At 40.3% G+C, this 27,682-nt stretch overlaps 1 protein-coding gene across 1 annotated transcript in view; it reads right to left on the bottom strand.

Moving 5' to 3' along the window:
* Window positions 1-27,682, bottom strand: part of adgb (androglobin) — a 40,980-nt gene that overhangs the window by 9,792 nt on the left and 3,506 nt on the right. The window contains exons 6-28 of the mRNA XM_051409343.1: window positions 25,271-25,410; window positions 23,353-23,439; window positions 21,402-21,574; window positions 19,581-19,657; window positions 18,636-18,810; window positions 18,131-18,224; window positions 17,442-17,595; window positions 14,804-14,849; window positions 13,633-13,744; window positions 13,424-13,487; window positions 13,156-13,260; window positions 11,464-11,572; window positions 11,046-11,184; window positions 9,070-9,184; window positions 7,893-8,054; window positions 6,886-7,024; window positions 6,444-6,578; window positions 4,272-4,365; window positions 3,448-3,579; window positions 2,985-3,138; window positions 2,567-2,754; window positions 2,098-2,264; window positions 260-423 (exon numbers count right to left, since the gene is read on the bottom strand). Of these exons, the coding sequence (XP_051265303.1) occupies window positions 260-423; window positions 2,098-2,264; window positions 2,567-2,754; window positions 2,985-3,138; window positions 3,448-3,579; window positions 4,272-4,365; window positions 6,444-6,578; window positions 6,886-7,024; window positions 7,893-8,054; window positions 9,070-9,184; window positions 11,046-11,184; window positions 11,464-11,572; window positions 13,156-13,260; window positions 13,424-13,487; window positions 13,633-13,744; window positions 14,804-14,849; window positions 17,442-17,595; window positions 18,131-18,224; window positions 18,636-18,810; window positions 19,581-19,657; window positions 21,402-21,574; window positions 23,353-23,439; window positions 25,271-25,410 (2,925 nt within the window). The remainder of the gene's footprint in view (window positions 1-259; window positions 424-2,097; window positions 2,265-2,566; window positions 2,755-2,984; window positions 3,139-3,447; window positions 3,580-4,271; window positions 4,366-6,443; window positions 6,579-6,885; window positions 7,025-7,892; window positions 8,055-9,069; window positions 9,185-11,045; window positions 11,185-11,463; window positions 11,573-13,155; window positions 13,261-13,423; window positions 13,488-13,632; window positions 13,745-14,803; window positions 14,850-17,441; window positions 17,596-18,130; window positions 18,225-18,635; window positions 18,811-19,580; window positions 19,658-21,401; window positions 21,575-23,352; window positions 23,440-25,270; window positions 25,411-27,682) is intronic.

Below are 27,682 nucleotides of genomic sequence, written 5' to 3'. Positions count from 1 at the left end.
GTGTGTGGGTGTGTGTAAGTTCGTGTGTGTGTGTGTGTGTGTGTGTGTGTGTGTGTGTGTGTGTGTGTGCGCGCACATGCCTGCAAGTAAGGCGTTATGTGTATCTGGCAGTGAAAAATTGATATCAACACAGGCAGCAAGCAAGTGGGTGAGAAAGACAGAGAGAGAAAGTGAGATGCACGCTTGTGTGCGTGTGCAAGTGAGATCAGTTAAGTGTTTGAGCAACAGCAGATACCACGCAGGCAGTTGTCAGTGATACCATAGTCTTTGTGGGAGGCTGTGACTGGTCCGACAAGGAGTCTGATTTCCCAGCTGTGCCGTTCTCCCCATCTCTTTGCTGTGAAGTGTCTACCACCTTGACTCCCTTGTTCTGGGTGGGGGATCCCTCCTGTTTCTGCTTTTTCTCATCAGTGTGACTGGAGGCTGTAACAGAAAGACAGATATTAATCTGAGCCCATATCTGAGAAAAGACAAGCGTGGTCAGCAATCTGTCTGTTGGTAACTGATGGAAGCATCAACTGAAAAGCAGACTAAAGAGTTTGAGAGTTTTTGAAGAGCTCTTGTGTGTAGTGCCTCTACTGTCTGCCTGTATTTTAGGCTAGAATAGCAAAAAGCTAATGTAAAACAAAAAATACTGACTAACCATTAGTGGGATTTACCCATGCAGATAGTTTTCAGATACCTATTTCGTCCCTAGTTCAATTCTGGTTGCATGTCATAACCCTCTCTTTTTCCCTGCTGTCTGTTTATCTACAGCAATTTCTCTTTCCAGAATCAGGGCGCCTGTTACTCTGGACAATCCACAGAACACACTACCAGCTGTTTTTACAGGTACCATTTCTTTGACGAAATGAGCCTGAACACATTTTGTGATTGCATCGCAATGTTAATTAGGCGACACTATATATTCAACCTTCAATTCAACCACCAGGATAGGTACAGTGGTTTTATGAAAGGACAACTGCACAAAAAAGAGTAAATGAACAGGTTAAACCCTCTATTCAAGAGGTGGTAAAATCAACTAATCCACAGCTTACATACAGCCCCTCACATCACAAATACTATCCGTAAAGTCCCTTTGCCCAAACACTAATCCCAGCTCACTAGTGATAAGTTACACAACTCCTAATGCTAAACCCAAATACAAGCTATTCGGTGTCCAGGGAAGGTTATCATCACCAAATGCATTAATGTACTTTTAAGTAGCAGAGATAACACGTTTGCATGACAAATTGGATTTTCTGTCTGCAAACTGAATTACAGCACCTGTTTAAGAGTTCATTTGATATATCTTAACCTACTAACTACTAACGACTGGTAGCGTTTTACATTACAGCTCAATGATAACATGGTAATAGGCAGGTAATCATTTTGGAAAAGAGGTAATAATTAAGTGCTACTATGTAATACCAAGCTATTAACTGGTTATTATCTTGGTATTAACAATGCTCATATATGGGCAATATTATACTGAAATGTAATGGGGTGATAAGGGGGCAAAAACAAAGGATAATAAAGGGAAAACACATTTGAAGATAGGAATGAAGCAAAACTATATAATACACTAGTATATAATAGTAGAGTGATATTTGGGTAACAATGAAATGGTTATATAAGTGCAATATTTGGATTAAAAATGGTAATGGTGATATTAATGGGATAACAACCTAAAGGTTGATATTTTCACAATAATAATAATAATAATAACTGCTATCACCTACCTATTCAATAGTAATGGTTAAAATTCTAAACCCGCATAATTTTATCCCTCAATTACTGCTGTAAGGGAAATGGCTGCACATGGGAGCCCTGCTGTTTTGATGTCTGCTAGATGTGTTTGTGTGTTTCATATTAGGGTTGCAAAAATTAAATGAACCTCATGGTCAACGGCCAGATTGTCAAGCTCTGCTCCGCAGTCTTTTATGGGGGGGGGGGGTTTCTAGTCATTTCACTAGAGTGCTATGATTATCACGGATGAAAACATACTGCAGATGTTCTAACACACAGATTAAGAGTCAGTCTGACAAATCTTCTGCCATGATCCAAAAGATTTTCATTTATCAATTACTTCTATTACTAAACCTAATGACTGCTTACCTTTGTTTGCCAGGAAGCTGAACACAGGAATTACCACCTGGCCCTTTCCCCTGTTGCTGGCCACCTCCTTCTCCTGATCCAGAATGGACAGATGGATCAAAACATCTGGCTTGGAAGTCTGAAAATGAATTGTTCCTAGGACGTCTGTTGTCACCTGCACATGGTAACTGTAGAAAAGTTTCAAATGAGTGTGGGTAACACAAAGAGGCGCACATAGTCTCCTTAATGTTGTCTTATATTAGAAAATAGGGCTTCCTGGAGAGGCTACCTATGTTATGTTATGTTATGTATTGTTTATGTTTATGTACTCTTTGACTCACACTGTCTTTCCAATGATATGATGCATCTTAGATTCATAAAATGGAGTGTAAGTAAGTTGGTCTGCTGTTGTTGGACAGCATTTATTTTTATGATACATTCCTCAATGACTATCAAGTGACCAATATAAATTCTATGTTGATTTTCTTACCGACATACAATGTTTTTGTCATTGGGAATATAATAATCCCGGAATTCCCTCACTGAGAATGTGTTGAGTGGAGTCTCACAGGACAGTTTTGGAAGGAGTTCCCTTGAGCCAATCAAGCGCATCCTCCACTTGGCACCAAGAGGGGGGGACTCAGGTGTGACAGCCTCTGCTACAAAGGTATACCCAAGCTGGAACAACCGATACATTTAATTTAATCATCAAATTAAAATATTTTCAAAAGGTGTAAGACAGATGTAAATTGGGAAAAGAACAGTTTAGCATTCTGTTCTCTCTTTTAGGATTTGTTTCATATATAATAATATAAACATCAGGAAGGGAGCATTCCTAAAGTGAAGCGATTTATCATAGTAATAGGAAACTGAGAGAAGAACATTGCAAGTACATTGCATCCACAGACCTTGTTGGGTTTATAGACATGGGTCGCTACTTTGTTGAGGACCATGTCCAGCTCCTCTCCTGTGTCATTATTTACGATGTGCAGCAGACAATTAGGGATTGGGGAGTAGACCTTTGGTACCAGCAGCATCTCTTTAGGAACCAGGAACACCTCTCTTTACAACCAACAAAAATTAAGTAAACAACAAGATATCAAATTCCACAGTCAGACCAAATTGTAGCTGTCTTCCACTGTTTTTGTTAAAATGCTGAAATGTAATGTTTACATGTTATTTACATTTCCCGATATTAGCTTTACAGAGAGGAATGTGAGCTGACAACACTGATCGAAGTCAACATTAGTGACATTTGGTGAGAAGGGGGGCATTTGTCATTAACGCCTGGATTCACTCAGACTTTCCAAGCCAGCTTAGGAATTCTCTTTCACTGACAAGCCTAACCTTTAAGTTATAATAGTCTCTAACCTAAACACCAAGACCCAGGAGTTGGCTGTGTCTTGAAGAGGGACAGAGTAATCAGCAAAGGTGATTCTAGTCCATTCATCCTGCTGACAGGGGTAGAGCTCTGCTTTCCTCTCCGAGTGGTCAATGATATACCTGTGCAGAAAACACGAAAGGGCAGAGGACATTTACAAAATTTAAATTAAATGAAGTATTAAAACCGCATATACTGTGAAAGACCACGACAAAATCTATTATGGAAAATAATTTAAACTTCTTGGAGAAAAAGAAAACAAAAAAAAAAATAGATGTACTTCACGTCTCAGGGTGAACTTACTGACTTACTGACTGAATTGGATTTCCATCAGTTCAGAAAAACACATGCTCAAAGGCTGACCGCCCCCCTTCCACCCTCCGTACACACATTGACCAAGCTCTCAATGCTCGTGCACACACATACTTCCCCAGGCAGCGGGTCATTCGGCAGACGCTGCTAGCCGATTGGAACGAGGAGAGGATAAACAGCAGATGGTACCACTGGGAAAAGATGGAACACAATGTGGAAAATGCTCCCTGCCTGGCCACCACAGGCCACCACAACCAGGAGAGGGAGCAGATTCTGGGCATGCGGTGCAACAGGGAGGCTAAACGCATGCCATACAATATACATAGCTCTGGCACAGGACTGTAGTAGGAACCCTGATATTCTCTCAGATTATGACACTGAACAAATACGTGTTAGGTTTATAAGGTGTGAGGTGTTTAGTGTATACAATTTATACATTGTGTACACATTATTTAATAGCATTCAGAGTCATTATGATTATACATTTTTATCCCTTATTTACCGTAGCAAGAAGGCAGCATTTTTTTCTGTATCTGATTCAACCTCTGGCCACATATCTGAAAGGGTCTTAGATGCAGTGAGGTTCTCCTTTGTACCTGAATGACATGAGCACACACACACACACACACACACACACACACACACACACACACACACACACACACACACACACACACACACACACACACACACACACACACACACACACACACACACACACACACACACAGTAGCCACCATTAAAGATGAAAGACAATCCATGTTGCTGTCAAACACATAAAAAAAATTATTGTAGCTGACCTAGTTCAGGGTAGGAAACTGAATTGCAAAATGCATTTTTGCCTGATTTGGTGAGAGGTGATAGGAGGAGATTATTCACACCTTGACATTAACTTTCACACTCATCTCACCGGACAGGTAACCACACTGACAGAACAGAACCTTTGATAAAAGATGTAGCACTATGTCTTCATGAGTATGTGTGTGTCAGTAAGTGTGTGTTTGTGCATGCAAGTGAGAGAAATGCTCCGAAGAGACAGCAGCATGATAGATGTTTTCACATCTGACATGTGGCATAGGTGTCCTCACATCCTCCCTTTACCCCTTCCTCCATAGTGCTCAGCCCTCCCTTTTCAAATGGCCAATTTTCCAAATTGATGTAGCCATTTTAGTGGGCCATGGCTGGCTATTGAGAGATGAAGACCTTCTATTATCTTTACAACCAAAGACAGGCAAAAGACAGACAGAAAAAGAGGCAGACAGGAAAGAGTTGAAGGGAGAAAAAAAGTAAAAAAGAGCAAGGAGAAAAAGAATTGCACAGAAATGGGGGGTGAGCAGTTAGTCTGTGTGTAATAAACAGATGTTCTGGGGAATTTGACCGTCTAAAATAAGACATTTCTTACTTTCCTTTAAATGAATGGTTAAGTGTAGTTAGATAGGCAGCGTTTTGCCATCACTGTAAATGTCACTCTGAAAGCTGCACTTCGTGCTTTCAATAGTAAATGAACAGAATTTGAGAGAACGTTACTATAACAGGCCTATTTGATACAAGTCAAGCTGTTCAGCCTGTGCATGTCTGTGTGTGCTCATGCTAATGGCACACAAGCAGAAGCAATATTTTTTAGCGTTGCTGGCAGATGGGTTCTATAATGAGGTGGATACTTTGGATGTTTGGCATGCTCATACCACAATTTTAAGCCACACAAAATAGGCAAAATCCCATCGATGCAACTGCACAGCACAGTTTTATGCAAATACTACATTAATGAGGCTGTGCATGGTCCCATATGTGCAAGTTATTCAGAGGGGGAGAGGGTCATGTGTTGTGCCTGGAGAAGACACAGTTAGCTTCAGGTCGTGGCAATAAGTAGAGGATGTCTGGGCAATGTGTCACCTCCAGTGTTTCCTTCAAACAGTGGTGCACCTTCACAGTAAGATAATTACCACCACCTCTGGAGAAATGTTGATATTAAAAATAATTTAACTGTAACTGAGGAAAATTGCCTGCAACCTACACAAGAGCATAACTGGCACCGAAACAAAACATAACATTATTTCAGAACAGCACTCATGAATAAATGTACAAAAGGAAAAGCTGCTCCGCTATGTCTCTCTATTCAATCTGTCACTTTCCTACAAAATGTCCAGTGTTTCCATGTCTTCTCCTCCCCATCTTTCACTTGCTGTCAATATTGGAAGGTTTAGCTGCTGATGCAGGAATGTCGTGTGCACATGTGTGTGCGTTTCATACGTGTGTGTATCCCCTCTGTGGCCACCCCTCATCTGTCAGGGTGTATTAGTAAGAGTGGCAGTCTCATCAATACATATTTGTGTCTGCTCAGAGGCTCAATACATGCCATTGGGCTAAATCAAATAGAGAATGTAAGAAGCAGAAGGTGTTTTGCATGTGTGTATGTTTTCAGACACCAAATAATAATCCACAAATGAAACACAGGTATTTTGTTGTTTTAGTGTTCTTCCTCCTGATTTTGCCCCTTTTGCTTTCCCAGTTGGTGCAGGTGTCTTTCAAGAGCACAGAAGAGAGAGCAGAATTCAAGACAGTCTAATCAGAAGTTAGTACTTGCAACTATTCAAATGAAAGATAAAACCGATATTTAAATTAACACTGTTAATTAACACTAACAATTTTCTATATGTGTATGGATGTGTTTACCTGGTTTTGAGGCATTAAAGACCTCTCGCACCAAGTGCCCTTTGAATCCAGCTTGCAGAGCGGTGACTGCCTTGACCTCCCTGTCTGTTGGCTCCCTGTCTCTCCAGCTTTCTGGGTGCTTGGACTCTGCATTCACTTAAAAGAGTAACAGCAGAACATTACAGGTTAATATAGAACAGTGAAAACTGTTAAATATAATTTCCTATTATTGTTTTTAAAAATAGGAAATTATTTTAAATTCAACTCATTTAAGTTAGTTAACTATTGTGTTTATTCAAAACTTCCATTAAAAATCATTTTGGTAGAGTATAGTAGGGATGATACGGTGTTGTAATCCACTGATATCACACTGTAAAGGGAGAATGAAGAAGACAAAAACTATGCTAAAGCTGTGATACTCAATATTACATGTTTTAGGCATATACTCACAAATGGCACTTACATGTAGGGGAGTATTCTTTGTGGTCAGTGGCCAGGAGCGAAGGGTCACCCGTGAGGGCCAGTAGAGCAAACCGCTCCTCTGCTGTCAGCTTCCTGCCCAGCGCCTCACGCAGCATGTAGTAAACTGCACTGTTAAACACCTAAACACATACATTAAACACGCACAATGGAGAGATGTTAGCAGTTGTGTGTCTGCATGTGAGAGTTGAGTGTGTAAGGGTGCTTAGGTCACAATTTATGAGAGATAATTCATGACCCTTCAAGACAAACCCTCCTGTTCTTCAAGTAGGTGCATAGTTAAAACTTCATCATCATTCTTTTTTTCCATTTACTTTCATTTCATTTATCCTTCTTTCACCATGGCCATTTTCCGGCAATCAAAAGATACAGATATTGATAATAATGAACTTTAAAGCTCTACAGACATATTGAGTGAATTAAAATAATTGGGACAATGTGGCAATTCATTTAGTTATTTTGATATTCCAAAATGTAGAATCAGTCTTGTAAAAGCTTAAACAGGAAGCAGCTATAGTAGTGTATTGTTAGTTTGCATCAGTCTACATCAAAATTGTGCAATTATCTAAAAATAAGGCAGACCGTTGGGCCAGGCAGAACTGATTATTGTCTATGGCTACTGAAAACAACTGTGAAATATTTAAATTCTAAATTCACTACAAAGCACCGGCCCAAGTGGCATTGGTGATAAAATACTTTTGCATCCTTATAAAAGAACTAAAATGTTGAAAAATATGAAATGCCATTTGTTGGCCACTGTTGAGGAATACATGAGCAGTACAAGTATGGATTGTAAGTTTCTTTTACTTATTATTCAACCAATTACATGCTATATGGTTACAGGTGTACTACTAAATGTGAACTAAAGACTACATCTACATGTAGCAACTGTCAATTAATTATGAAGGCAAAGTAAAGTGAGTTCAAGTGAATGCACTGTATGTACATCACAAACGTGTACTGCTATAAGACCATAGTTAAACAAGCTACCTTGTGATGTTTTCCCAGGGAGGTGTTGGTGTTTTGGGGGCAGTACGCCTTTTCTAGCATTCTCCTGGCTGCTGGCTGGTCCTGCTCATCACTAAAGGAAAACACCACTCTGGACAGGGCCCTAAAGATAGACGAGGCCTGCTCAGTGAAACGAGCACTTTCCTGTTCAAAAGAGGAAAGCAGTGGGGAAGCATTTTGTTTACTGTTGCAAATCAAACAGAATGCAAGTTAAATAGAACAGACAGAACAGTACCAATATATTTCAGTAAATAGACTGTGCTGGACTGTGGATTACAGACAAGATAAAGGCATATTTCTTTGCTCTTCTGAATACGTGTAACAATGCAGCCCAAAGTGATTCACTCAGCACCACAAACTCCAGGCTAAACTTTAAGAAAGCAGCAGCATTGCCGTACTAACATGTGATTCTGAAGTCCTATTCAAAAATGTTACAGCAAGGACATTGCAACAGGGGCAATTTTATGCTGTCTTTCTCTGTGTTCAACCAAGCCCTGTTCTGTAGTTTTTCATGATTAAGGTTGAACAGGTTGTATATATTCTTTCCTGTTTTTGTGTATTTCTTTTGTTTCTGCTCCAACAGATATTTGTTGTTCCAGGATTGCTTTGTTACAACACATATGCAGACTAAATATATCAAAAATATTTCCTTGAAGACAAAAAAGATCAGAGGAGTGTGCAGCCTTGGCAGAGGTATTCGTGCTCTGAGTGCTTTCTGGTTTATTTGTTAAGTCACCACTGTATTTCTCACTCACGAATTGCCCCTCTCAGAGCCTTTTTGTATGAGCGAGGAAGTGACTTGGAGACTTAAAAGCTAATTAAAGCAATATGCATATAAGCCCTTATGCTAGAAATTCACATGTTAATGTGCAACTACCTTACAAATGACAAAAAAAAGGGTCGACGGGATGGTATGTTGAAGGGATCCATATCTTGATTGGTCTGTGTGTATTTATACATAAAGACAAAGGAAAATGTCATATAATATTTCCTTTACTGTAGATTACTTTAGTGTAGTGGACCCCCCCCCCAGTTGTAAAATTTCACCCACGGATAAAGAAACAAAACTTAAATCACCTCTCAAATTCACAAAGACTTCATATGTTGTGAAATTATAATCAATGTCAACTGATTTGTTATAACTAAAGCCTTTGGTCACCTTGGTCAGATGCGGCATGACAGTTTCTTCATCCCCGAAGATGAAAGGTGTCGTGCTGCACAGGTGAATGTGGTAGCCCAGTGCCGCCTTTGCGTGGAAGGACAACACATGGCGTCTGGAGGGGAGAAAAAGCATTTTGACTGTTAATGACCCTAAAACAGGAGTTCTCAATCTTTTTGACTTTTGACCCATTATAAAGATGCAGTCTATTTGAGACTACTTTTCACAGGCTGCAAATATTTCTACCCAGTCAATCAAAGAGTGATGTTGCCTTCTTCGACAGTCACATAAAGGTAACAAGTAGAGAAACATCAGAAAGAAAACACTATCTGTGTAGCAGCAATATTTTTTTCAATGTTTCTATCTTGAAAGTCATCTCTCGAACCTCTCAGATTTATCTTACGACCCCTTGGGATTCCTGACCAGGGCTAGGAACCACAGCATCAGTACAACACACAAATATTAGGCTACTAAATTTATGAGACTAAATGTAAGCATGGACAGGTATCCCTCCCCCAACCACAGAGGGAAAACGGATGAAACAAGTGCATTCCACTGAATGAAATCCCTGTCTAGTCTTAATAGTGAAACAATGTTTCTGTCAAGTAATACTGAGCGGGTCAACCAGTCAGAAGTGCTGTAGCCTAATGTCCTGTCTGCCAAGTGCCAAACTGAGTTCACAGGGCCTGGTCAGGCATGAGAGAGTGGAACCCCACTTCCTTGGCCCCATTAGCTTTACATAATTCAGCCATCACAGCCTAACTAGATGGATGAGCACTGAGGCGGAGCTGGGCTAGTGCAGTAGAAGAAGAAGACAGTGTACAAAAGGGAAAATGGATGAGAAAGAGAGAAAAGAAGGTGAAGAGTCTGAGTGAGAAGAAAAGACAAAGAGACAATAGGAAAGAGAGAGTGAAAGAAAGGGAGATGTACAAAGGAGGAAAGACAAAAACTTGGATTGGACAGTATGTTCAAATAAGAAAGTACAGGTCAGTGGAGAGACTAAAGACAATAGCACACTGGCAAAATAGTGTACCACATAGGCTGACAGGGACATACAAAGACAAAAAAATTAGTATAAAAATGCCAAAAGCATGGACATACCAGCTATTTTCTCTTGGAGAGTGTACTATGGGGCATATGGGCATGATAAGTTGAGTGCTATGTGTGTGATTATGGCTCCGTGGTAATTGCACTGCTGCATACCTGCACCTGACCCCAGAAACTAGGCCCTCTGCTTCTAGGCCAAGTAGCACCCATTAATAGCGACTAGGACAGATGCTTTTTACTGCTTTTCAGAGCATCTGAGGTAGGCAGATATCCCCTGCTCACTTTATGATAGCTTTAAGTAGATCTCTGCATAGCTGAAAAAATCACAACAAGAGTGAAAACGCTTCCTTTCATCAAAAACTCCCAAAGGTTCTGTGCAGGAAACGCATACATTTTTAAAACAGGTTTCCATGATAGGAATTAAAGCTTTAACCTTGGCAGCATTCGTGCCAAGCTGACGAGCGCTAAGGGTAATCTAGGGTTATGAGTAAGCGTAAAAATTTAAAAATGATGTGATGAAACGTGAGGTGGGATGACAGTTTGTTTAGATACATATATGAATTATGAAAAAAAACTACCACATGAATTTCAAAAGATGATCAGACTGGTCACAAGTTTAAAGCCTTGGCCTTGGTGAACAATATTTAATAAGCATTCCATGGTAATATCAACATTTCAGTATTTTCAATAAAAGACTAATCATATAACCATAAGAAACATTAGTTAGTATGAAATGGCATACTAAAGGATATACTGCTGTGGAAGCAGCAAATGGTTATTCTTATTAACATAAGCGTAACGTACATCACAGAGTCTAGGAACATAGATTTGTCATGCCCTAGTCTGTAACCCGCTTATGAACTTGATTTCTGCTTTTAATTTTGATCCATACAGTACTCAGTAATCAGTATTCATCAATGCTATCCTACCCTGGGGGTAAGTTAAGCATGGCTGCCTTTGAGGAGGTGGTCTTGATGGTGAGAACTGGCAGCTGAGACTGTAGGCTTATCCAGGAGTACGAATGGGCGATGAGCACTGCAGATCCACATGCTGCTGACATTTCCTTTTCTATGAGTTGTTGTAGAGGGGAGAGAAAAGGTGTATTGTTCACCCACCACAATGAAATATCACAAACAGATTAGGTCACATTCATAAAATGTCCATACACACATTTATGAATGTTTACATATACTGTATATCACAAATAAGGTTATAGTGTATGTTTAGTGCATGCTGAGATAGAGAAATATAATTGCTGCTCTTACATTACTTGCACTATCAGGAAATCCATTTGTTTCTGAGTCTCTATGTGTGTGTTTGAGAGTGTGTGTGTAGATAAATCCTTACTCTCCTCAGCTGTATCTCCCCAGAGAAGCAGAACAGAGAAGCTGATGAGGATCTGAGAAGGTTGTACGGTGTCCACACACAGGTAGTGTGTGCCTCTCACCTCTGGACACTGGGGGGGAACACACACACACACACACACACACACACACACACACACACACACACACACACACACACACACACACACAGGCCTTAGTTATCAGTAGGGAGGCAGACAAGGAAAAGAACAAGTGGAAGAGAGGAAGAGCAGAAAGCCATAGGGAGGGATGATGGATAAACTGATAGAAGGATGGCTTAGTAGAAGAGAAGCTGGTGGAAAATACAGAGGAAGGGAGAAATAAGGGGCAAGGGGGAGGTAAGTGGAGAAAATAAGAAGATATAGAAAAGAGCTAAGTGAGTTAAAGAAGCATTTGAGGTGACACCTGAATAGGAGAGGCCAAGACGTTGAATTTAGTAATGTAAGATCAATCAGTCGGTGAGAAAGACAGAGAGGAAGACAAAGCAAGGGACAAAGAGAGGGGCAGAGGGAGAGAATGCATACATGTCTGGAATGACAAGCAGACTCAGCAGTCTGTACACACAGACATGCAAACGCACAAAAAAGTCAGAGAAAAGCCTGAGCTACACACACACATACACACACACACACACAAACACAATCACACACCCACTGTCACTCGCATCTTCATAGGTGTGTACTGTATATGTGATGCATATGACACAAACATACAGTGTACTTTGAGAACAATACAAATTCATTACATGATCAAGAAATGCAAAAGGAAACGAACACCAGGCACAAGCCAAGGACTACTTTTAACAAAGACACCATACTTAAATTCTGTTGTCTTGGCCTCACTGAAACAGATCATGGTTGCAATTCATTTTAAGATCATCCTCATTACTTTACAATGCCACCTGTGTGTAATGGAGCGCAAGTTCATGACAACTGAAAATTTGCATGACTAACACACCGATTATACCATAAAAGGCTACACGTAACGAGTAAGTTAATTCATGAAAATGATATAAATCCTGCTCTCTGAGATCAACAAAGGAAAGTCTATAATTTTTAACAGCATCAGCAGTGGAATTAAAGGACCTACTGACCTGCTAAAGTGTCACCTAAGGGTCGCACTGTTGCTGATATCAAGAAGTGGTTTCATATGAAAAGCTAGGCGATTGATAACTGCAATAGGAGGGGTTCAAGGGGAAGTTTCCATCACAGTGATAGACAAAATAATACGTGCCATAATAGGTGATGTTGCATTGTCAGGCAGAGGAACAACAGAGGATGTTGCCCTGCACAGCGACCTGCCTTAATGTGAAGAGAACCCTAACCCTATCAATAGCCAATTTAAATGAATGATGATATTGTTAGGCTGTATGATACATTTAGAACTATATTATAATTCAAACTGTACAGTCAAACAGGATGATGTCAATGTAATATAGGAATAGGAAATAGGAAACTCAAATTTGCTTTATAGTAATGCAATATATAATCCTTTAATTATTCGATATGATGAGTGTCACTGACTATATATGACTAGTTTAAAAGAAAACTCCACTAGAAGTTATTATTAGTAAGTACTATGTACAGGGTTAGGTTGAATCACACATGGCAAATCACTGTATGTGTTCATGTGAAATTCTTGGTGTGCATGCATGTGTGTGTTCGTATGTGTGTACTTCAGGGCTTGCTACAGCATATGTCATAGGGAGGGATCCGGTAAGAGAGTGTGTAGATGATCCAGTACAGTTGGTGCCTGTTGCAGTTTTGGACAAGACGGTGCTCTGCAGAAAGCACAGTTAAATTAATAACAATATATCCAATACTAGCAGCATTAATATGTCAAAGCACAAAGACATGGAATCATGGGGGAAAATAAAAGTACTAGCACTGGAGACTGAACATGCAGAAATTAGTCACTGGGTTATTTTGTGATACACACTGTACCTTAAAATGAGATTTCTGGATATGATGTGGGTAGATCTGTGGTTTATGGAACACCAAGAGAGTCCTGGAAGAAAAACACAAACAAATTTTAATTGTAAGCTTAATTTATAAAAGTAATTAGTCTTGATCAAACCATTTTTAGGCCCCTTAACAGTATGTCTGTAGTAGTACAGTATATATATGTGTCTGTGTGTGCACAAGTGTCTCACTGAAAGCATTTAGCAAAGTCATCCAGCTCCACCCAGGTCTCCTGTAGAATGCGTTTGACAGGGGGTGAGGGCTCCTCAGTTACATGCACCTTCATTGCAGTTTTGGGCCGATCTGGACGGAAAATTTAAATTCCATTCTTTAGAGTGAAAACAATTTGTAATTTTAAATGTATTTATAAACATTTTTGTTGAGTTTGACAGTTGTTATAGGGTAGCAGGTTTGCAGTATACAGAAGCCTAGCTGAGAAAATGGATCCTAAAGCAAAGTACTTTATTTATTATTGCTAATACAAATCAGCAGCATCTGAATATCCGAAAAACATGTGTTTATCAAGCAGAGTAGCATCCGAGTTGACTAGTGCTTGTCACGCCACACTTAATACTAAATAGATATAGAACTGCCTGTTAAATCTCCCATTTCAGAATGCTGCGAGTAACAAAATGCCTTTCCTCTTGTGACTCATAGCAAGTTATCCTAGACTCAAATCATTATCTGAAACACAGTGAGCCAAATTGGCCAAACTCCCACATAATGGCATAGTGTAAGCACACATGCACATCCATACTCCCACTCACTGACTCCCACTATCTCAATGCATGCAGAGCAAAGTCATAGACATATGCATGCAGACACACTCTCCACCCAAAAAACACACACGAGCACACACATACACACAGTTGCTCTGCCCCCAAGCTCTTCTCAAAGCAAGAAGTCTGATCAGAAAGCTGAGGCGGCGAGGGCCAGCATCTCTGCTGCTGAGCAATGGTGGTCTGCTAACTCAAACTGCAGGTGTTACTAAGCAACTAAACGGGGGCAGAGAGAAGGCAGGGAATTGGCTGGTGGTCATAACGCATAATTTCAGTCCCATCTTCTTCAAAGTGTCTTGGCCACCCGATGGAAGCATGGGTACAAAGTTGGAGGGAGTGGAGGCGAGAGACGCAGATACTTGTAATCACATTAATTGGACTTCGCTGCACAGATGCTGTTCGAGCCAGTCAGTAATGAAGACCTTTACATACATCATTTACAATAAAGTGGAATTTATGAGCTTCTGCCCATTCTGGTAGCAAAATATTTGAGCTCAGGTTAAGGCGATTTTGTGTACAGATACAGTGCAGATCATTTTCAAAATGAATGAGCGACCCAGCATTGCAAAGGAACAGATTTTACCATTGGAGATGTCATCATTGTCCTTCTTCCTGTCCTCTGCAGTAACCTAAAGGGACAGAGAGAGAGAGAGAGAGAGAGAGAGAGAGAGAGAGAGAGAGAGAGAGAGAGAGACATGAACAGTGAGTTGCTGATAGAGTAACACTGCTAGAGATCCGCCTCCACCCTCTAGTGATTCCATGCCAGCTGTGGTGTTGCGCCACTCTTGCCGAACACCACAGGACACAAGACACGGTTTAATGTGACAAGGGCTGCTCCTCTCCTGCTAAAAACACCACCAGGGAATACCAGCTTTAATCTACTTCGACTGTCAGTGACAGATGAGGAGTTATTATGTTGTTTAGCATGTTATTTCTCTTAGAGGGAAATGACTCAACAGCTCTGATTTCATGCTCGTCTGGCCGTCACAATAAAGAAATATAGCTAATGAGTCATTATCAACACCTTCAAATACCATATTCTTCTGTCTGAGCAAGACAGCAGATGATGTGATCTGGAAAAGGGCATCACTACTGATTTGACAGACAGCTAGATTGAAGCGCAAGGAGTGGTACACCTGTATCAACTAGCTGGACTTTCCTACCGGCCCCTTCATTTTAAGTTTTTCAAAAAATGCTTTCTTGAGTAAAATTCCTGGTGAATGTCCAATAGTTTACTCAGCTCTGAATAAGAATTAAGACTTTGTGTCGTGTAACTTCAAAGCAACCCAAGCCAAGACTTTCTAATGAGTCAGAGTCAGAGTCACACAGTGTGTGTGTGTGTGTGTGTGTGTGAGTCACCACTTATTTGAATAAGTACCCAGAGACCCAGACAAACGGAAAAAGGCATTGTGATTGGAAGGCACACTTGATCTCTTCACCGCTGTTGCAACAAAAAAAATGTGCTTTCATAAGCGCGTAAAAATGCTCTAAGGTATAGTATGCCCTGTCCACCCACAGCGTGCCGTTTTATGAGATTGCTTACCTGTGTATAGTAGGAGGACATTGAGACTGATAGATCTTACACACATGGCTCGTGGGATTTTAAGAGGCTGCTTTCAGAGGAGAAAGATATATATTTTTTTTCTGATCAAATCACAGTCATGGGTTGATGGATGGAAGAGGGTGCATTTCTTTAATCCCACACTTCATAGAGCTTTATTTTACACAGCCAGTGTCAACTCTTTGCTCTCCAAGAGACTCTGTCCATATTTCACAGTTTCCCCTGAGGTGTCCTCTAATTCATACATGAAAAGTAACATGAAAAGGTGAAAATGTCTTTGTGACTATTCACAGTTCACATGCACAAGGAAATCCATTGATCTCATAACCCAGGGTGGACTTTGGGAAGTGTCGTTCTCTGGCACAAGTAAAGTGAAACCACGCAAGGGCTTTGGTGATTTAGTGATTAAACACATTCCAAACATATTAGAGGTTAAAACAGTACATTTACACCAGTATCTAACTCTTTAACCCACACTAATGTTGAGTGAGTTGGCCATTGAGGGTATTAGGGACACCATGTGACACCACCTTCTTCTATTCTAGGAGCTAGGCACAGAGGTTGATACTGTTGGCCGGGGATGACGGAAACAGAGTGAAGGGTCAAAACAGCAAGAAAACCCCTTCTCACTTGATGTACAGTCCCCTCAGCACGTGATCCACCATGTGCTTGCGAAGAGCAGGAACACACACTGAGCAAAAATGTGGCACACATATGACAAATACACAAACCAATCCACATGAGTGTATGTGTGCACACACATCAAACGACACATCAAATTAGCGTGTCCATACTGCCCTAGCCTAACCGCTCTATAACTGGTCACAGTTACACAAGAGGGCGATTAATATGAACTCTATTTTTTCTCTGTATGCTAGGAGTGAAGTGTAATAATGAACCCCCCAGGAGACGCAGACACTGATGGCTCACCATCTAATTGCACTGCTTTTTTCATCAGCACAGCACACGACCTCTCCCTGTATGAAACCCACGCGCCCCGTTCACCACCACCGCACACCAGAGATTCTTCTTTTCCCATCTCTCTGTTTCCTGCGCCGCTTTCATCTCTCCCAGTTCAACTGTCGCTTTCTTTCCATTCTGCAGTCCCCCTCCTTTCTTATTCGGTAGTTAGCCCCCTTTATTCCTCTCTATCTTTGTTTCTATCCTCGATTCAGTGTCTGTCTGTCTGCGTCTCTCTGCACCCCCCCCAACCCCTCATCTCCCTTCCCTTGCTGGTTCTCTCTTTAGTGCAGATGTGCCCCTGGTCAGTAGTGGCCTGGCTGGGAGACAACAGAAGTGACTTTGAGACTGGGGGATGGCAGCCTTGTTGTCACTGACACACAGAGCTGCTCTGATGAGCCTTCAGCTGCATACTTAGAGGGTAGACAGAGGGGTGAGTGAGGAAAAAATGAAGCGAGGGGAATAACAAGAAGAGGCAACCAAATTTTGTGGACAGCTGCTACTATCTTAGTTTTTGAACATGTTGCATTACGCTGGCATTCATAGATCCTCATACTAGCTGTTTAAATACATGGCTCTGGGCAACCTTCATTAATTAAGGTTCTATATTCAACATCATGATGCTCTGTAAAATGTTAAATACATACACAGTGAATGTATACATCAACTTTGTGCCCCAGCGGATAGTAATTCTATGTACCTCTGTTTGGTCTGTCGTGTTGTTTGCTGAGCTAGTGGTGCGTTCAGCTGCATCAGGCTCAAGGCCTTTTCGGCATTCAGTCTCCTCTCTCTCTGCAATGGACACCAGAGGGGATCCATAGGAACGCTTCCTCTGAGCGCTCTGCTTGGCCTCTCTGACACACAAAGACATGTAACATGTTATATGCACAAACAGCACATGCATCATATCATAACCATGACCATGCATCTCATTTCATGGTAGCACATTGAGAAGCAATACATCACATCATCTACAAATGAGTGACATTATTGACATTAAATGACACCAGAGCAGCTACATTTCTACCATAACAGGGAGTGTAGTTATAGTTAAGTGGAAAAAATCTTTAGAACTTTGTTGTCCTTGAAGCACATTAGTGTATATATAGTTTAAATCTTTCTTTTTTGTCTCATTGCGCAGTTGCATGGAGAAATAGGAGAAAAGGCGCAAGTACAATAAGAAGATGTGAGTAAGAGTTATGTGATCATGATAGTGGACTTATTTGAGCCCAAAATGAAGTGGGTGTTGCCTTCCTTCCAACGCAGAAAGGTCAGAGCACAGATTCTATAGCACACTCCTTAACTGTTACAATGAAGTTAAATCAGCAGAAGAGCAGGAGGACAGAAATCTCATCTCATGTCAGTTTTAGATCATTTCAGTGTACACACAGATCCAGGACCGGGCCAACGCTGCTCTTGACACGGTAGTACAGAAAAGGGCTGGCAACCTCAATGAACTGCTCTGGTTTTGACAAAGGTAGCTCTGCGAAAAGAGAAAAGGAAAAAAATCTCTAACATCATACCACCACTGCTTTTTCACACTTTGACTCTTTTTTACTGCATTTTCTGTTTCACTCAGAGATCAGCTGATGTCAGATTTGCCCGAGCCAGCAGCTATTTTCATTACAGAAATATTGTAGCTTTTTTTTTCAGTATGCGGTACTGTATGCCCTCTGTACTCTGGGTTCTAAATCTCCTGCATTAGCACTCGCTTTCCTTTCTAGTCATATTTATTTATGACATTCACCTACACTCTATCACATAAATTTGTGCTTTTCTATTTGTTTGATATCCTCCCCTGCATCCTCCTCCTGGTTTCCCCTTCACCACCTTTTTTTCCTGACTTCATTTGAACATTTTGCATTTCCTGCCTCCCTCTTTGTCTCTCACGTACTCCGTGGTTCATCGTTGACCATGATCTCCTTGCGTGGGCGGATGAGTTTCCATCGGGGCACAGGATGGGGTTTGGGTGGTGCCTCCAGCTGGCATGCCCGGGTTCTGGTCAACAGGACAATGTGGCTGTACAGCAAGGAGAGACCGCACCGACGAAGAAACTCTGAGGAATTAGCCTGTAGACAAATGCACAGAAATAAACACACATGCATCACTCACTCATAAAAATGTAAAAATGCAGTTTAAAACATATCCCACAATACTAAGAATTACTGTCACCTGTAACCAACTCTACAGGTGAATCAAGTCAAAATACCAAAAGGGGATTCTGACCCAAGACCAGAGAGTGGAGGTGATTTAATATCACCAATAGAGGAAAATCCTGGAAACTGTCAACCAATTAGGCTTAGCGTGGGTGTAAATAATAAAACAAGTGAAGCCTGTTGAGGCGAAGCATCCAAATAGAACACACAATGCCCCCAGGTTACAAACACTATTATGTTTCATCTCTACCACTGACTGGTGATTAAGATAGTAGTTATCTACAGCAGTAAGGCACTAAGGCAGTACACATTTTAAGAAATATTAAAACAAAATATGTTTTCACATTTAGAGTAAGACCAATACAATGTGTGAGTTATAAAATCGTTCTGTCTTTACATTTATTAGGATTTATATGGGTCAATACAAAAATGAGAAAGTCTTCATGAAGGCTGAACCTTAAATGTACTATTTGTACTGCATAGGTCACTGATACAATCCCTAACATCAGAGCTTAGTTTACGCTTCCTCTGCACATCTTTGAAATGTCTGTAATCTACAGACGATGAAATCTAATTTTGATGCAAATGTGTCTCATGACGCTGTGACTGTTGTACAAAACTTGCTTTGAATGTGCAAGTTTGTGCATAGCAAGCAAGAAAGGAGTAGTAGAGAAGAGACATACCATTTGTCCAAACCCAACGGAATTGTTATGTGGCTGTAAAGGGTAGTAGCTGGCACACACCACTACCATGGAGTTACCTGGGAAACACACACAAAGAGGACTAAGATAAAAAAAGCTAAACCCAGTAGACGTGCAAACACAAACACACAGACACACAAAACTCTAATGAGAGCCTGAAATGAATTACTGACTCTACTTAAACATATAGATATAGTCAAACTTATTGCCATCTACCAAAGAAAAGTAAAGCTGATAAAAGATCACATCAATGTAAAGTGAAACTGTGGCCTCCACAGGTATATACAGTAAATAAGGCAACAAGAGAGTATCTAGGCTATCTATGGAGGGCCCTGCCCCCTATGGTGCATCTTAGAGTGTATTGTAAAAGGAGCACATGGGCCAGGAGACATGGAAAATCAATTTGAAGGACAATGGTGAAGAGAGATGCGAGCACCACTAGACTAATATAAAGCCTACACATTAAGAATTGAACAGAGGAGTGGTTCTCTCACTGCATGGTGATTTATGCATTTCAATTTATGCATTTCAGTGGAATATGACACTGAGCACCAAAACAGTGAGAGACAGAATATGTATGCTTGTGCTTGCATGTGTGTATCTGAGCACAATGTGATGCGTTTTCCTAAAGCATGTGGTTGTTGTTCTGTTAATTTATGAACCACTTTGTGAGACTGAAATTAATTGTAGGAGAGACCAAGGGACAGATTACTGTCGGAAAGAGCAGGTGGGTAAATATGAGAGCATGAGAGAAGAAATTCAATTAATACCGCAGCCTAATCAGAACAAAATGTCATGATCTGTTAATATTTCGAATACAATATACATTTTAATAAAAGTAGAACATTTAGTCACTTTATGCTTTTTCCCCAACACTTTATGTCCAGCTTGTTTTTCTAATGGTAAACTGGGATGGTAGAACATAAATTCTGCACACTGCTGAGTATAAGTAGCATATACATAAGTTTTTTGCCATTTTTAAAATTGTGTTTCAATTACAAATTCTCCTTTAAATGAATTGTACAACACTGATAAAGCCTTCATTGTATATCTTTACCTCAGTGAACCCTTTTCTGAGGACATGTTTCAATCTTGCCTTCATCACATAACCACACTTGACTTGGGAGGCTCTTCTGCCCTGGGGCAACACCAAATAATTCACCCTGCCACTGCTCCCTCTGCTGGTTTATTTATAGTCCACCATACACGCATTAACCCTCTCTGCACTCCATAAGACATGAGATTGGGAAAACAGGAAGTGATGTTTGAAACAACAGGAAAGAGGCACTGGCTGACTGAAACTGAGGTATTTCGCAGTATGGTACAATAGTGACCTTAGGCCTGGAGTTTTTCCCAGTCCTAAAGTAAATCACAGACAATACTATGAATATTGTAAAGGTATGTACTTCTATAAGAGAATGGAATCATTTAAAAGTGCGAGTTCCTGCAGGACAATGAAATATTCATTGTCATGCTCCATACTGGTTGAATTATGGATGCAGAGGCAGGAAAATAGAGAGATTTACACACACTGTGTATTCACATACATAAATATATTCTGTAGTACTGCACATACACCCGTACACACAACACATACATATCATTTTTCAAACAACCCGCTGATAAATGAATAAGCTGTAGTAAAGTATTCCGTGCTTACAAATGATCACAATCTAATGGATGATTGATTCAATTGACTCGCTCAATTACACGTGCAAGCAGAATGTGTAATTGAGATGTATGTTTGTGGGTATTAATGTGTACATAATTGGAGTGTGTGTTTGACTGTGGCATAATTCAGACCTTTACTTTTCTCCTGCTCTGGCAGCGGACTCTTGCTGTTATTACAGCTGGAATCTCTCCCTGCAGCTGGATCGGCAGTCTGAGGCTTCGTCTCAGGCAAAGTCTCATCTGGGTGGGTAAATACGGGAACGGTGTCTTGTAAGAAATCCCAGGTTTTTCCAAGGTATAAAGACCTGAGAGGAGGTTAAAGAAATTAGGATTGGTTACAGGGGCTACAGGGGATGACATTATTTTTCTTGAGTTCCAAAATAATATTATTTAAACAACCTTTTTTCTTGTTAGAACCAATTGCTTTTAATAAGCAAGGTTTTGACTGTAATTTTTATTTGCTTGTGAATGTTTTTTTGTTCAGTACAAAATTACAACTTTTGAGCCAGCGGACAAGCACTAACGTTTATGAACTCTGTTTCTGCACTCTGTCTTAGCCCTGACTCCACTGCAGTTTCTGTTCCTGTTACTGTACTGTCCCTCTATTTGGAATACAATGGGCTGCAGTTCTTACATCAGCATTTCTCTCTGCCTTGAAAGTACATAATACAAGCTTCTCTCTTCAACACATCCTTTATATATATTTATATATTTATTATTTTCTTTACTGAAGGCAAAGCAAGGCAAGTTTATTTGTATATTACACTTAATACTCAAAGGAAATTCAAAGGGCTTTACATTCTGCAATTAAAACGTTTAAAGAATCCTAAACATATTCAAATGCTAATTAAAATAACAAAGACCTTTTAAAAAGGAAACTGAACTTCCCAGATATGACTGAACATAATGAAGAAACCAGTGAGGGATGAAGCAGGTTCCTAACCTCCTTACCATGCCAGATTTATGGGTCATCTCAGTACACTTAAGCTGACAGCATGGTGTGAAGCAGTTTAGTATTCCAGCATCAGTGAAAATCCTTTTTGTGTGTATTTAGCAAGTGAAGTGGTATTGGGTAATGTTATTTTATTTGAAGGAGAAAATGTGTTGTTCATTTAAAGGACCACTGTTCCTGTCATTCCAATGTAAGGACACATGAAAATCTGACATGAAAAATTGCCACTGCAGCTTGTGTCTCCAGAGCTGACAACTGCCAGCTCTCTCTGATGTCCATTGGTTAAAATATGCCTTAAACTACGCCATGTACTTCTTTTTTAGTAAGTATACCTCCCAAAGAGGGATGAGGACTCTCAAAAATCTGAAAACCTAAAAAAAAAAGTTCCTCCAACTTGTTAGCTCACTAGTTGTGACAGTAGCTGCACCAGCATAATTTAAAAATATAACTTTAGATATAGTTTTCAGAGTTACAATAGCTTTCTAACCAGCTAACTAGAATAGTACAACCACAAAAAAAAAAAAAATCACACCTACAAACTAGACTGTAAGCAGATTTCTTTCCAGCCAAAATATCAGCAGAATTCTGCTTTTCTATTTAACAGTAGTAGATAATGTAAACGAAATTCTGTGTATGTGTGTGTATGTGGATACATCTGAAACACAAACAAACACTGTCATGCTCAGTGCCTGTACATGTTGATAGATTCCCCAGGCGAGCCAGTAATGGTAGCTAACCTGCTGAGCTATAGAGAATAACACTCCCTACCTCCACTCCAAAACACTGTTGCCCCATTAAAGTTCCATCACTGACAAGCTGAGATTCTCCACTCCACTCTCCTCCCTATTTATTATCTTGTTGTTTCCATTTTAGAGGTCAATCATTTTCCCCCAAAGTGTCACTTTCCATACTGTTGTGGACATATACACTTCTCTGCATGATTTTGCTGTAGTATACTTGGCATACATGAGAGGAAAAAGACACAGCTTATCAGACAATGTGAGTTTTTAGAGAGAAAAAATAAAAGCAAAGGGAGAAAATGTCAGCCTAACAAAGACACAATGAAGGGGGACACCTATGTATAATATGTAGAACAACAGATGCATAAGAATAGACCAATGAGGACCTTACTTTATAGGACTGATTTCTGGGATCCAGCCGGTGAGGGTGTGGATGAAGGTTAACTCACCCATCTCCCTGCAGACCTCTGACACTACACTGAGAAATAAAAACTGTTTTAGAAAACAAATATGCAACACACCACAGGCTCCATTCAAACCACCCATACTGGCACCGGCACTGTTCACAAATGGAACGTTTTAGGACATGGGGTTCAATATATGAAATCGTATACAATATGCTTGCCGTTCAAGTGGTTTAACTCAAAGAGAGTGCAGTTACTAGGCAACTGACAACAAAAATAAATATCACTTTCTCTTGTTTTCTGTCTTTATTATAACATCATCTTCAGGAATGACACTGGTAAAGGCAACAGAGTTAACTGCCCTCCATGAACTATAAAATATGAGTAATTGTAATGAGAATTCATATAGAAACATCACAAATACTGAAGCAACGTGATGTTCAAATTGATTCTTGTAAACTGGTAAATACGAGGAGCATTTAAGGCACCATCACAAGCTTATATAGGTCAACAAGTAAACAGAACTGTTCAGTGTTATCTTAACCAGCCTGGACTGTTTTTTACTGTCTGTGTGACTGAATGTCAAGGATTCAGGCTCAGCTTATGTTAAATTTGTGTTATGTGTATTGCAACTATTATCTAAGTCTTAAGTACTGATTTTGAGGAGTGTGTGCGAGAGTGTGTATGTATCCTTCACACATAATGTTCAGTTGAAACAGATGGCTGCAGCAGCTCTAATTGGTCCTCTTGGGATCCTGCGGCCACCCTGTGGGATCCACAGTCATGATACTCGAAGAAGGGGAATCAATACAACTTGATCGGTAATGCCACAGTCCATGACCACGACAAAAAAGCTACTCAGTACCAAAGTAAATAAGCCCTCAAATACAGCTCTTTATTTAAAAGACTACTTTCCTGAGGAGATCCAGCAGACACCTGGACAAAGTTTGGTACTAGTTCAGTACCAAGAACTTTCACTATGGCTCATAAATGATTCACCAAGAGAGAAGCTCCTTTGTTTCCTGTCTTGGATGAAACATTTATGTCTCGACCTTCTGTGGACACTGGAACAGCCACCTTTACACACGCCATGTTGCCCCATCACAGACACGCACGCTGCCTGTCTGTCACCAAATTCAGCACAGCCCAAGGCAGAGATTAGGTCAGGAGAAGGTTTGGCTAAGTCAGCAAAAGGAACTCTGTGGGGATTCTGCTTGTGTGCAAGATTTAAATTGTTTATGTACATATGTGTCAGCTAGGAAACTTCTTTAACCCTGACGTCCTTCAAAACCTTCAGTAATTTTTTTAAGTAAAGCATACACCATACAGCATGTTAACAGGGAGACACATAATAAAATCCCTTGTCCACTTTTTTTAAGGATGCACGAGTACATGAAATGGAAAGCTTCTAGGTGTGCTGTGCATCATTTTGGAAACATTTCCTCATAGTTCAGCATTAAATGTTTTGGAATCTACAGAAACACTGTGATCTTAATAAGGCTCTGTGTGTTTCATTAATGTCCTTGATAAGGCAGGGACAAAACTTGAAACAGTGAATGACCCACTTCTATTTTGTTCATGCAGATGCAATAACGTTGCATATTACTGATGAATCACTGAATGTATTTATTAAAATGTATTAATTCAAGTGGGTATTAGCACCACACTGTATACTGCTTTACTTAGGGTTACTGTACACTGTTAGTGCTGGGTAAGTAGCATAACGTGTGGTGTTACAGTGGTCTAATTAGAGTCAGGCAGCATAGTTGCTATATACAGTACTTGGAATAAGGTTGAGTTTGTTCTTAAGCCGTTTTACTTTTAGATTATAACAACTGTTTCCCAACTCCTTGGGGCAGTAATGAGATGCTTATAGAGTTTGTGTTGGAATGTACAGCAACTCACTTTTTGTTGGCCACTTTAATGAGAGCCTTAGCCAACAACATTGGCCACAGCTCTGATTGACAGGTTGAGGCAGGGAGAAGCAGGTTGTTTTCTTCATCAAATGGCATGGAATCATCGACTGTTATCTTCCTCCAACAACCCTAAAAGAACAGAAGTAAGACACAGAGAGTGAAGATATGCTGTAACAATCTGAAGGTAACAAAATCCACGTACCAGCACCTCTATAGCTTACTAATTAACACATTTATCTCATTCTTAAACAAACGAGGTGCAAAAACGACAAATCATTGTTTCACAGGGGTTATCTGTTGGACTATTTCTTGGACGGGACCAGTAACTTCCTGGAGGCTTCACTGGTTGTCCTGCAAGAAATCTTTTAACTCATGGCAAGAAAGTGAATTAGCATTTTTCCAAAATGTCAAACATTTCTTTTAATGCGAAGTAACCTAATTTTTGTAAGTTAATTTGAATTTGCGTCACTTTCTTATGTAAAACACTATGTTTCATAATTTAATAATATTTTATTACTAATTTCCACCATTTTAACCACTTAAGTAAAACAAAATAAATGTTGACGAAGGTCTCCACAAAAAGTGAATTCAGCTTATTGTCTGACAGCATATTTGTAATAACCTGAAACTGATGGAATACTGGTTTTTGTTGGATGCATTCATAGACTGATATTTGAGCTGTTGTATATTCACAGTATTCACAACTCTGAGCTCCTCAGACCACAATGGAGCATTGCCTTCAGGCAGAGAACTGAAGTGGAGCTGGCATCGACTCATCAGCTATCAGCTGTTTCATCCATGCTCATCGTCTCACTGATGCATCGTCTGTTCAGCTACCAGCTCAGTCATCCAGTCACAACCATACAAGTGTACTAGGCAGCCTTCAGAAACTTACAATAGACCTTTTTCACAGCAGCTATTTTGACATAAAATAGCAGGGTAATCACAAGTTTCTGTTGCATTTAGTGTAGCAGAGCCTTTCCAGTGAGCCAACATACACAATAGCAGCACCCTGACTCTGTTTGACCTGAATGGAACAGAACCTAAACTAGTATTAGTAACACCTATGTTACCCTACTATTTACCCTACTATTTCATGTCAAAATGGCTTTGAAATAGGTATACTACAACTTTTAATACCTGATAGCTTTTGTTATTGTTGTCTCTACTCACATCTTTAATGTACATGTATGTTAATAGGCTTCTTTAAATCTGTACTATGGTGTTATTTCTTAGTGCTTAGATTCCTTGAGACTTCCCTTAAGGAACAGAGCCCCTTCTTGCAATTTTAACCATATAACCAATAAACAGTGAATTCCTAGGAGCCAGTACATTGTGGTGGGGAGATAACTTAATTTTAAGGCAATAAGAGGAGCTAATATGATTGGCCGTCGCTGACACCAGCCCCTAACACATCTACTAAGTAAAATATTAGATTTCTCCTCAGGTGTGTGATAACAATAGGCAGTAAAAGTGGAATTTTCCCCTCAAATCCTCTTTGAGAGGATGGTTAGTTCTATGCTTCATATTCCAACACCTCTCCTGCCATTAGCTACCTTATGCTTGCATCCTGTTTGGTGTCAGAGTTTGTTACATGCTGTCTGTGGTGCGGTCTGTCTACTGGCCGTCTAGGGGAGTTTCACAGTGCTTGTAAGAAAAAGCGGCACAAGCAGGTGATAATCTGAATGACTGTTCACAGCTGTGCCTCTTCTTATCCATCAGAGCAATGTGCACAAGCAATGCAAACCTATATTGGGAGCGGACGAACACACTCCCTTTCTTGCCTGTTCTTCCACTTTCTTGTCAAACCATTGCCCCGAGGAGGAGCTTGATGTGTTCGCAGATGGGGTAAAATACAGTGCGATGGGGCACGTTAGAGGAGAGAGGAAGAAAGGGAGGAAAGGAGAGACAGAGTTGTAGGGCGGTTAAAAAACAGGGCAAGAAAATGAAAGTGGGATGGATATTCACAGCAGCGTGAAGGAGGAAACAGTTGAAAAAAGGATTGGTGTGGAACAATAAAGAATCAGACGAGCAGGGGAGAAAAGGAGTAGCCTATGAGCAAAAACAGGCGAGGAAACGGAAAGGGGGGTTGGGGGCTGGGTGCTTAATGCCATCTCAACAACCATCTGTTAGCGTGCTATGGTTGGCACGGGGACTGCTGCCTACAACCGTGTCATGCCTGTTTGTCAAGGCAAGAGTCACAGTGTTACAGAACACCATCACTTTTAGCTCTGTCTTTTTCACTCTCTCGCTGACCCAAATTGTTGTGCTGGAAGAAGTTCCCTTTCCGAAATGACACAATGATGTAGTGTCCACTACTTAGAGATCTGTGGCAAGCGACACACATACTGAAATTCACAGGCCAGCAACTTAAAGTTTTATCCCTGTGCAATGGCGATCT

The sequence above is a fragment of the Dicentrarchus labrax genome, unplaced genomic scaffold (genome assembly GCF_905237075.1).
Source record: "Dicentrarchus labrax unplaced genomic scaffold, dlabrax2021, whole genome shotgun sequence".
In the NCBI taxonomy this organism is placed as follows: Eukaryota; Metazoa; Chordata; class Actinopteri; family Moronidae; genus Dicentrarchus; species Dicentrarchus labrax.
This window is presented reverse-complemented; position numbering and strand designations above follow the sequence as displayed.